At 47.4% G+C, this 11,962-nt stretch overlaps 1 protein-coding gene across 1 annotated transcript in view; it reads right to left on the minus strand.

The window, feature by feature from the left end:
* FAM83F (family with sequence similarity 83 member F) overlaps positions 1 to 11,962 on the minus strand; it is a 27,760-nt gene that overhangs the window by 15,422 nt on the left and 376 nt on the right. The window contains exons 2-3 of the mRNA XM_019515151.1: positions 11,804 to 11,962; positions 2,313 to 2,480 (exon numbers count right to left, since the gene is read on the minus strand). The exon at positions 11,804 to 11,962 is cut by the window's right edge and continues 79 nt beyond it. Coding sequence (XP_019370696.1) covers positions 2,313 to 2,480; positions 11,804 to 11,962 — 327 coding nt within the window. The remainder of the gene's footprint in view (positions 1 to 2,312; positions 2,481 to 11,803) is intronic.

The raw sequence follows: 11,962 nt of genomic DNA on the forward strand, positions 1-11,962 counted from the left end.
AGAAGTTCCCTAAACAAAAGGCAACCCCCCCCCCCCCCAAAAAAAAAAGCCCCAGAACTTTGGGTGTGACTTTTTTACATCCATTATCCTTTTGCATATGGCTGGTACAGATGCTGGAGACTCCTGCAATTCCACTGAAGGCTAGCAGCCCTCATGAGTAGGCTTGGCAAGCCTAGCAGGTACAAGAGTGCAGAATATGTAGCAGCTTGCATGACTTCTGCACGACCTCCAGTGGAATGTTAGGAGTCTCATCCATGCATTTCATCAAACCTTAGTATGTCTTAAAGTTGTCCAAACAAGGCATGAAGAGATTAACTCCTTCACTGGAGATGACGGATGACAATGCAGCTAGGATCAACTGTTGCTCAATGTCTGCATGCTAATTTTCACCACTCCTCTTTTTTCTTTTAGGATCTCTGATTATACCAGTTGACCTAGCTGAGGACTCTATAGCACCTCTTGATGGAAGGTGATCTAACTCTATAAAAAGGGCAATAGTGTACGTTGGTTTGTAGGTGTAGAAAGAGGGTTGGTGTTCCCTCCTGCTATTTTAAGAGAAGGCTGGCAGTAGGAGAAGCAGCCTGCAGGTGTGGCATGAGCCAATTAGAGAGTCACCTGACCAGAAGGGGGCTGGGATTGAGGCATATACGCCCAGAGCTGGTCAGGCAATCTAGCCCTGAGGACCACCAAGAGAGAGAGGAGCTCTTAGGTAACACTGGAGTTGTTACCAGCAATTCTGGAGGTTTGAGGAAGGGACTAAAGGAAGTAAAGGTGACCTGGGACCCAGAGGGGGAAAGAGCTTGAGCCCAGAAGGGACCGAATAGGCAGGGCCAGAGAATCTGGAGGTCTGTAGCCCAGATGGGGTGAGTGTCAGCTGGGCCAGGGAGCCTGACAGTGTCACTGGCCCAGGAGCGGGACCAGGGTCCAGAGACAGGGGCCGAAGTCTGAGGAAGGCCACAACTGAAGACTGGCAGGACCAGGGGCCCATGAGTCTGGATGGGAACTAGGAGCAGGGCCAGGGCCCAGAGAGAGGGGCCAAAGACCAGGGATCACAGCCAAAGATCAAGGGGGCCAAGAAGCCTGTAGCCCAGGAAGGGTGAAGATGAAAGCTGGGAGCCTGTAGCTCAAAAGAGGCATATGTCAGCAGGGCCAGGGGGCTTGTATCCCAAGAGGGGTGTTGGGAACAGCACAGAAAGAGAGGAACAAGTATCACCTGCGAGGCATGGGCGTGGGTATTGTGGAGGATGGAGTCCATGTAATTCACCCTTAAGGCAAAGAGTGGAGACACCTGAGCTCAGAAGTGTAAAATCAGGCTTGGGAAGCCCTGAGGCAAACTCTCTTTTTCTAAAAGATAATAACATTAAGGTGTGGTAGGAGAGGAGAAGAGGAGATTGGCTAAAGAGACAGCAGGTTGGCAAGGGCTGAGTGGGGCTCCAGGGGCTACCTCTGGAGTTGAACCTGGTTACAGCAGAAATATGGTTGCATATACCAGGTACCCATATGGGATCAGTAGTCATATAAATGCTAGAAGAATGAACTAAGGGGATATAACAATTGGACTTATTCTTTTGAGACCCATGGCCTTTACTCCTTAGAGAAGTCTTTTGGGGCATATAAACCTCACACTAACCTCAAAGCAATTAATTCTTGAGTCCAAGAGCTATGCTGACTGCACTTGGAACAGGTGGGAAAACAGCATGACCAGACTGAGGGGGGCAGGACAGTCCAGGAAGAAGGGTAGAAAAGGCAAGGATCCAAGGATTAGGTTAGTGTGCTGAAAAAGAGCAAAGAACTAAGCAGAATTTAAGATGGACTAAAAAGCTCCAATCTGAGATGGGTGGATAATGCTAATTTTTTTTAGTCTTGTTGAAAGATACCAAACTCAGGGCTGCTGAATTACTGCTCTGAAGGGAGAAGAGCGAGGCTAGAAAGGAGCCCAGGAGGAAGGACAGGATGTCCTGAGGGGTGGTGGGGTGGGAAACCTTCTCGCCATCCAAAGATTCTTGGATCCCAATGGCCTAATCACTCTTTCCCTACCCAGAGCTCGCCTATCACAGGCAGAATACTCCTAGCTCAGGTCCTTCCCTACCTTGTCTTCCTCTTTACAGGACAGAACCACTCTGTCATGTCTCTGTCTTCCAGTATCTGATCTCCAGTTCCACCTCAGTTTGCTGTGACTGGCAGAGAGAAGGGATTGGTTCTCCATCAAAACAGTCTCTGATTTGTCCCCAGACTGCTGCCTTCAGGCCCCTGCTTGACAGATAGCAGTCCTTTTAAGCTCCATTCCAATGCTGAATATCACTGTATCTTACCCGGATATGGAAGTCACTGAGTTCCATGCACTTGCACATCTCCAGAAAGTACTTCACCCCCTCCTCATCCAGGATCATATAGACTGGGATCCGGCGCTTGTGTGCTGCATCCACAATATCCTGGAATATGTCTCTGTCAGTAAACAGGTCCATTACCACTGCAATGATCTGGAAGTGCGGAGAAGGCAGAGAGAGGAAAAGAATGGATAGAGGTTGGGATAGGGGTACATCACACTGTTTTAAACCCAGAGGGTAGAGGTGCAAGGCCACTCAGGCAGAATATGTTTAGGGCCAACTAAAGTATATGGAAGCACATGCCTGAACATATCCAGCCACCTCATTACTGTACATCCAAGTTCCCAATCCCCGCTGTACATGCAAGGGGCTTGTTGGTTCTTGTTGGGAGCTCTCCTGTCTATTCCAGGGAATGGTGCTGTTCAGAGTCTTAAAGAACATCAAAGGCCGATCAATTTTTGTCTCCACAATGACACCTTTCTGCCAAGTTGGTCTCACAGTGGTTCACCAACACCACATAGAAAACCAAAGCTCCACCACTCAGCAGGAGGCGAGTACACAAACCATAGGGAGAGAAGTCAGAGATTGCTAGGAATATGGGGTTTTTCATTCTTCTGTTCTAGAGATGTCCTGTAAACACCCTGCTGCCTGGACTAGGTTCATAAGGAATATATTCCTAATCTGACCTATGGTGCTCAAATGCATCCAGCTTGTTTGGAATGAAGGACAGGATTTGATCTCCAGGTCTGTGAGCATTTGAAGGTGCAAGTATCTCCATCCTCAAATACCCAAGACAATAAAGTTTTCAAAAATAAAACCCAGAAGCATTACAAAGAGTGGGAGACAGATGCTGCCTAAAGGGGTGAGGGCGGGTGGGAATGGGTGCCTCATCCTCCCATCAACTACCTCCTAATCCTAGGGTGATCATAATAATATGAGAGAAATCTGGGATGGGGTAAGGAAATCCACAATGGGGGCAAAGGGGCTGGTGCATGCATGTATACACATATACACACACAGCCCTGACCCTGACCCCGTGACTCCTATACATAGCCCTGCCCTAACTCCAACTCTACTGCGCAAGCAACTCTGCTCACAGCCCAGAGGAGTTCGGATCAGGGAGCAACCCGGCTCCTGACTTGGGAACTGCATGTGCAAGGGGGTTCCCACCAATCTGGGATTTTTCTTCAATTTTCTTCAACAGCTGGGATGCTGAGACAGCCTCCGAAATCCGAGACTGTCCTGGCCAATCTAGGACATATAGTCATCCTAGCTAATCCCCCTCATGCCCTGCACATTACCAACAGTGGCCCTGGCTTTGGTTCTAGGAACAGGGAAGGGAGAGCAGCAGCAAAGGCACAGCCATGGTGGCCAGAGGTCTGTTGCTAATGACAGATATGTCATCTCTTTTTAGCCACCAACATGCTTGTCAAGCAGCCAGAAAACTCACAAGTTTTGGGTAGCAAAAAAAGGGAAATTACATCATCCCCAGCAACAGCAATGAACCTCTAGCTGCTGCTGCTGTACTACTGCAGGGAAGGTGCAGGGGGGGACAGTTCTGCCCAAGAAACAGTAGTGGCCAGTTATGCCTCTGATCAAACCACTCCCTCCTTCCCACTACACACCTTTGTATAAAATTGAAAGAAATGCAAAAAGCTACATGCATATGATAAAACACAGAAGTCTAAACATTCAGAGATGATACGTAATATGTAACCACAGCAAAGGAAGTTATTAGTGTTCTTCACAATAGACAAAAGGTGATCTGAACTTCCTCTTCTCCTTCTTCAGTCTCCCCCCAAATTTTACAAGCATTAGAAATATCAAGTCCTGACTTGCCCCGTTTTCATGAAAGTATGTCCTTAGCCTTTGGAAGGCTGTGAATAAAGGAGTCTCCTGTTTTCCTGGTCTCATTTACATATGGAGGAGGAAGTCAACTTAGGTAGGAGGTCTTGGTCTGCCCACAGTAACAGGGAACAGAGGCTGCTTACAGACATTACCTGCACCCCCCTCCATAATGGCGCTTTATTTTAAACCTGGCATACTCCTGCGCCAAAACCAGCACATACCCAAAAGAGGCATTATGTTAATTGGACCTGACTCGCAACGTCTGTATAGATCAGGCGCTTTAGTGGGGCATTTTTTGGAGTTTTTATCTAATAGCTGATTGAATCAGCTATTAAATAAAAATGCCAAAAAGCCCCACTGAAGCGCCTGATCTATACAGAAGCTGTGGAGCTGGGTTGAACTAATGCTCTGCTTCTTCCAGTAAAGTGCATTTTGGTTTTTTAACATCTGTAAGCAGCCAGAGTTACCTAACCAAGTTTTAAATTCTTGGGCCTCCATTACACAGAGGTCAACCAAGAGGGGTTAGAGTAGGGGTGGGCAAAATGTGGCCTGCGGGCCAGATGCGGCCTGCCAGGCCATTCTATCCAGCCTGTGGGGCCCCTAAAAAATTTAGAAAATTAATATTTATCTGCCCCTGGCTGCCTGTCATGTGGCCCTCAATGGCTTGCCAAAACTCAGTAAGCGGCCCTCCACACGAAATAATTGCCCACCCCTGGGCTAGAGGTAGCACAAGTGGGCTTAAATAGAGTTAATGTACAGATCAGGTAGCCTGTTTAACTTCAGCACAAGGTTGGATGAAATGCAGCACAGAGGGAAGTAATCACAGGATAGGAAATAATCCTTACCAGAGACCCCTTTCCTTTGAAAGTGCCTTTAAAACAAACTGGATCTGGGAAAAAAAGATGCCAAAGCAGACTCACTTGAGCTCTCTTCTCCCTGAACATATAGACAGATCAACCCACTTCCCAGGACCATTGCTCCACTAGGCACCTTCTTAGGCAGAGCATTGCATATCCTCTTCTTTGTTAAAAAAAAAATAGCTGCCACTGTAATTGGGCTGAACATACCTACCACTGATATGTAAATTCTTGATATAGATGAGCTGTGATTAGAAAGCGCATAAGCTACAGACAGGCAGCCATCTGCATGACAGAGGCCTAATCATGGCCAGCCAGTGGTAATGGCAATACACTGTACTGCCATTAAATATAATATTGGCTTGCAATCGCTAGTGCAACAGTTAAGACAAAAAGGTATGGCATTAGTACTATGCAGCATAACATGAAAGACTCAGATCCTATTCACATTCTTATAAGGCTTGACCTTTATAGGCCCTGCCTACATTAGAGAAACATTAGGCAATTTTCTCACTGTTGCCAGCACTGATTCAGGTCCAGCATTAGCAGGAGTAATGTCAAAAGCCTGCCAGTTGCTTTCCTGACATTCTAAGTAATGCTGTAAGTTGCTGTAGTAGCTACAGCAGTATTGTCTACCCTGTAGCTCACAATCATGTTAATGCCAATGGAGCTGAACCAGCCACATGGGAATTTTTTAGGGAAATATCCTGTGCATTTTTATTTTATTTATGGAATTATTTGATTCATATGCTTCCCTCAAAAAAATGCTTAGGGCAATTTACAATAAAAACAAGATTCATTATCAAAGCAGACCAAATATTAAAACTAATTAGAAAGTAATAAAACAATGCCCCAAACAATGCCCCAGAATCTTACCCTGCTTGGTGCAGGGCTGTCCAAATAAAAAGGTCTTACAGCACTTCTGGAAAAAGTTCACAGGCTCTGGCATGCCTCAAAGGAGAGTGAGTATCAAAGCTGAGATGGAATCACCAAGAACAACCTCCCACATATTTTAATTATTTTTGCCAAACAAAGCTGGGTTACAGATGTTACTTGCATGAGGTTGCTTTTGGCTGACCTTAGGGATTGCAATGGAACATAAGGGAGGAGGTATTCCCTTTACGTATCTGGGGCCCAGGCCATTCAGGGCTTTATGGATCAAAATTAGCACCTTGAATTGTGCCCAGAAAGCTACTGAAAGCCAGTGCCAACTCTGGAGCACTGGAATACAGGACCCCAGGGGAACACGTACAAGATTAAACTATAACAAACTATGCTCCCTTGGCTCCTGAATATAAGCTTCAATATCAAGGGAGGGTGGATTGAGGGCATTGGGGTATACAGGGGTATTACCATTCTTTAATTTATGCACATTAACTTCATATTTTCGATCAATTTATCTTAATTTCTTCAATGATTCACTATTCCTGATTGAAGCAGAATAGCTATTTTTGAAGCAGATTAAACAAATCTGGGCTTAGAGTTTAGAGTATCCACATAATCTGGAATAGTCATTCTGCTTTAAATATACAAATAATACAAATGAGTTTTCCTTCGTAAACAAGCCATATCTTGCATTCTACTTCCTCCACTTGGGATAAACTGCTTCTTGTTCACAGGGGCTACCTCAAGCCTTAGTGAAGAAAATCACTTTGTCTTGCAAAACAAAATTACAGTACAAGAAACTCAGCATCATGGCAGGATGCTTTGGGCTCCTCAGTTAAACTCCAGGCTCAAGTTCTCCAGCAAGCTGCACGACTGTAGGATAAACCCATGAAAAATGGGACAACAGGGCACCATTATCTAAAGATTACACCACCCCTATAGCACTGTTACTGCCAAGGCAGGATTACTTGGCAGTCTCCTTATATTACCTGGAAAAGCCACAATGTAGAGCAAATATGAGGGTTTATCCCTGCCCAAAGTTACCCCCCATCTATATTTGTACCATAGGGATATTATCACTTGTTTGTGTAATGCCATAGGTATATGCCTGGCTCTTTCTAGACATATAAAGAATTGATGAAAATCTCAAAATGGTGAGGAAACTTTATTAATGTATATTTGTAAAACACTGACATGCCTTAAGCCTTAGACATACTGGTATGCCAAGTATTATTTCCACCTATTTAGTCTCATGGTCTGCTCCCTTGGGCTGAGGAAAAAGAGAAATCATCTCAGGATTTAATTTCCTAGGGTCAGCTCAGATGAGCTCAGCAGGCCCATTTATCCAAAAAGGGCCATTACATGTTTACTTGTGGTTAAGCACGTGAGCACCTTCGGGCTCAGAGGGGCACAAGCTTCCTAGTTTGCCCAAATCAGGAGAAGAAAAGCATTTGGGTTGTTGGACACAACTGCAGAAATAAAGGCCATTTTCATCACCCAGCCTCTTGCATAGAATTTTAACACTGATGTAAAAGTGGCTGGCTGTACAATGCTACCACATCAAAAAGAAAGCATTTTACAGCCACTTTGCACCAGCTAGTTAATGATGCATACAATAAAGAACTGTAATCCAGCACACAGTATCCATATGTGTGCATGGGAGGGGCAGAGGGAATACAGCCAGGCAGTTGAATAGTGCACAGGTTAATATCTTTCTGGAAAAATGCTCCCCATCTCTCACTGCAGATTCATTTTGCAAATCATCGTGTAGGACTTATGTATATTGGGTGACTGATTAACCCCACCTCTAGCAGATAGCAGAATGGGTATGAGGCAAGATTAAGCAGCTCCCCAACTTGTCACCTTTCTATAAGCAGCAAATACAGGAAGAATTTGGGTAAAAGGAATAACTGTTTGAACTGGGACTTTTCCTTGAATCATCACCTTGACATGGCCAATGCCTTCAATAGGTCCCTGTTCCCAATAGATCCCTGTTCCTTAAAAGCCCTTGGAATTTTCCTGTTGCTTTATTTTTTAGGCACAGAACCAGTGTCGCAACTGAGAACTACCTTACTCCAAAGACAAACATTAGCAACAATTATGCATTGTTGTGCTTCTGGCTATTTAGCAATCAAAAACCAGAGACAGAGCGAGCAGTCAAACCACACTGTAAAACCCTATAAACAAACTAAGCTACCTGTACTCATGGAGTTTAAACAGACTGAAAGTATCAGGAAGAGAGCCAGCTGAAACTTTCAATGGGCTGGGCCACACAATCAGACTTGGATAGCACAAATTGAGGGATGGCATAACAAATCCCATTTACAAGGTGAAGCCCAGGCCTGGACACAAATTGTTAGTTGAACCCCTTTGGCAAAACTTATAGTACTATTTGCAATCAAGGCTAAAAACAGACAACTGATTTGATGCAGCCCTGATTAGGTTCAGATATGACTGGCATCAAAACAGGCCCAACCATTTATGCATTAGGCTTAAATGACAGTGCAGTCAATATCCCCTGCAGGGAAGCAATGTGTTAATTTGAATCATTCACAGGTACTTAATGCAGGACATTGCACTTAGTGACCTGTAAGGGCTCAGGTTTGAGGTGAGACAAGATACTCATAGAATCAGAGAGAAGCAGAGCTAGAAGGGACCTCCAGGAGTAGGATGACCATACATCCCAGTTTGGCCAGGGCAGTCCTGGATTTCGTAGGCCATCCCAGCCAGTAAGAATGGAAACAAAAGTCCTGGATTGGCACTACCCTACCTGCAGTGCCTGGCACAGCTCCTCCTGAGCAGAAGCTGGAAGTGGCGGGTGGGCAGGGCTGGCCACAGCTCCCCCTGCCTGGGCACCAATTGGCTGGAGGGGAGGGGGCCTATTTGATGTCCTCAATGTATCACGGCAATGCCGCCAGTCTCTTTGGGCCACCTGTGGATGGTGGCCAGTGGTGAGCATAGCGCCCGTACCCCCGATGGGGTGCGGGCAGGGACCTGAAGTTAAAACCATCCCCGAAGGGGTGAGTCCCACTGGTCATCGAGGTCACTGCAGCGAAGGACGACCAGCACCAGAAGACATCGAATAAAACACTTCGGAATGGGGATCCTTCTTGGCATCCGGCGCTCGCTGTCTTCTGGCGGTTAAAAAAAAGGGGAGGGGGCAGTGTCCCTGATTTCCATAAAAATAACCTGGTCACCCTATCCAGGAGTTATCTAGTCCAACCCCCTGCCTGATGGGGTTGTGAACCAAGCTGGTTGCCTGGTTTTAGCTCAGTCTGGTGTTACTGGACCACCCTTTTGCAGGGGAAGGGGGAGTTCAGTCTCTGTAGCTCTGATCCTGAGAAGCATTATGCAGTTGCTGAACTCATGTGTAAAAGTAATTGTACAGATTTTAGCAAGAGTAATCATACTTGTAAGCACACATAGACTGCAGGAAGAGCCTGTGTTTCATCATTACCCTGGCCTCACCCCCATTTATTCATCTCCACCTCGTCTGTCGTCAATCATAGATCTGAACGGCAAAGCCTTGAAGGAAAGGGATTGTCTTTTTTTACTGCGTGTGTGTGAGTGCATAGCAGTGGGGCCTAGATCCCAATTAAGGCCCTTAGCTGCTATTGGAATTTAAATGAGAAAAAAATATAATCAGACTTAATAGCATTAGGCCATCCAAGTAAAGTTGCACGATTCTGATGGTGTGACTGCACACCCAGAGAGGATGTGATATAGAAACCTGTGGCTAAGTGCCCTCTTGTGCAGGGGTGGATCCAGAGGGGGTACACTGGTGCACTTGCACTTCCCCTTTGATTCCTGCTCAACTCAAAAGTTAAAAGCCAACTGCCTGGCAGCAGAAGCAGCAGAGGAGTCACTTGCCTTCATGGCTTATCATCATCAACCTGAGCCCTTCTAAACTACTCATTCCACAGGTGTTAACAACCCTCTCTTCTTTTTACTGGTCTGGATGCTTCACCAAAGCTAGCTTTTTGTCTGTAAGGCCGCTGCTAATGAAGATATTTTAGTGCTGCAGACAGGCCTGTAGTGTATTATTAAAGATTCTAGTTCCTTTTTAACTGGAAAAAATGTGTGTTGTTTCCTATGTGAGACTGCAGTTCACCCTCTGCACCCAGCTTTGCAACTTTCTAGATCCGCCCCTGCCTGAGGGAGCTGTGAATCAAGTGGATTATCTTGTTTTCAGCCCAAGCAACTGTGTATCAGGAGAGGACAAGATGCAGGGACCCACAACTCAGTGCTAGCCTTGGCAGTGACAGATCCAGGTGGTGGTGGTGGGGCAGGGGGAAAACACACTGGTGCACTTGCATGTCCCCCTTTGACTCCTGCTCCATCCAGAGTTGATAGCCAACTGCCTGGTGGTGGCAGCATTTCTAGGCAGGCAGCACTGAGGGAATCACTTGCCTTAATGGATCATCATTATCATAGACTCAAGTCAACTCTTCATTCCACAGGTCTTAACCACCTTCTCTCCTTTTTTAATGGTCTGGATGTGACATCCATAAAACTAGCCTTTGTTCTGCTGTGCTGTTCCTGGTCATGAGACTCCCATTTCACAGCCTGGAAGATTGTTCTGAACTTATTCCAGTAAAGTGCTATTTATTTTTGTTTCATTCTTACACTGACTAACACAGCCATTGGCTCCTGGCATATTTGGAAAGCTCCTAGTTTCTTTGTAACTGGGGACAAAAGTATGCTGTGTTATATGTGCGGCTGCACCTCATCCTCTGTATCCCCCTCTCTGAACAGTCTAGTTCTGCCCCTGCCTGAGGGAGGGCTGGAACCAAGTCAGTTGTCTCATTTTCAGTCCAAGCAACTGTGCACCCCAAGAGGGCATGAGATACAGGGACCTGTGGCTCAGCACCCTCCTGGACAGCACAGAGTCACTTGACTTCATGGCTCATTATCATCCCCCTGAGCCCTTCCCCAGTTTTCTTCCTGCACCCTTACAGAACAAGAGATGTGGAGACCCATCTTATCCAGGGGGTGATAAAGGGGGTGGGAAGGGACTACCGACCAATGGTTTTGATTCCTGCTCCACCCACAACTGAAAACCAACTGTCTGAAAGCAGCAGTAGTGTGTTTCTAGCCAGGCAGTGCAGAGGGAGTCACTTGAGGGTAGTGGTGATGCGTAGGGGGTACACGGGGATGCACATGCACCCTGAGAGCGCTGGTGCACCCCCTGACAGTCAACATTTCCTGCTTAGGCGATGGGCAGGCAAGAGTACTGGTGCTCCCCCTGAGAGCACTGACTGGGGAGTGGGGGCACCAGAAGTGCTCCTTGCAGCCCATCGTGGGAGGGGTTCCCCTGCAGCTAACTGCACAGACCCAGACGTGCCAGTGGCACGACTGGCCGCACAAGGACTCCCGACAAGGTGATCAGCTGTGGGGGACGCCCCCCCAAGTTGCTGACTGGCTGCTGGGGGAGCAAGTGCCCCCCCTCCCCAACTCTGGAGCTACCAGCTGCCTATGAGGGTGGGCTTACACCAGCATTTCTGAAACAGCAGGTCATGTCCCAGAAGTGGGTCACAAAAAATATATGAAAGGGTCTGCGAGCAAACTTTAAGAACTGATTCTCCTTTAAAGAAGAAAAACATGGGTGGGGGGGGGAACTCACAGCTCAGCTTGCAAGGGGCAACGCACCCACACGGGTTGGGGGTGGAGGTAGCAGGTCAGGAGTGGGGGACTGGGCATCCATGTGTACAAATGGGTCCTGGCACAAAAAAGTTTGCAACGCAGGAGGAGACGATGGCTTGTGCCGGGTGGGCTGGATCGGGACGACTCGCCAGGCTCCTGCAGCTCGTGGCCCGGGGCGGAGCAGGGAAGCGGCTCGGCGGCGCCACGTGGCTCCGCAGCCGCCGGGCCGGGCCGGGCACGTACCTTGCGCGCCTGCTGGATCATGGTCCGCGCCACCTGCTTGAGGTGCGGGGTGGCCTCGTCCTTGCGCGGCTGCGTGAACAGCTCGACCCGGCCGAGGCCGCGGTAGAAGGGGCGCTCGGTCCAGCCCAGGTCCAGCGGCGGCACCTCGGTGTCGGAGCG

This window comes from Gavialis gangeticus, unplaced genomic scaffold, assembly GCF_001723915.1.
Source record: "Gavialis gangeticus isolate Ggan-Ray unplaced genomic scaffold, GavGan_comp1, whole genome shotgun sequence".
In the NCBI taxonomy this organism is placed as follows: domain Eukaryota; kingdom Metazoa; phylum Chordata; order Crocodylia; family Gavialidae; genus Gavialis; species Gavialis gangeticus.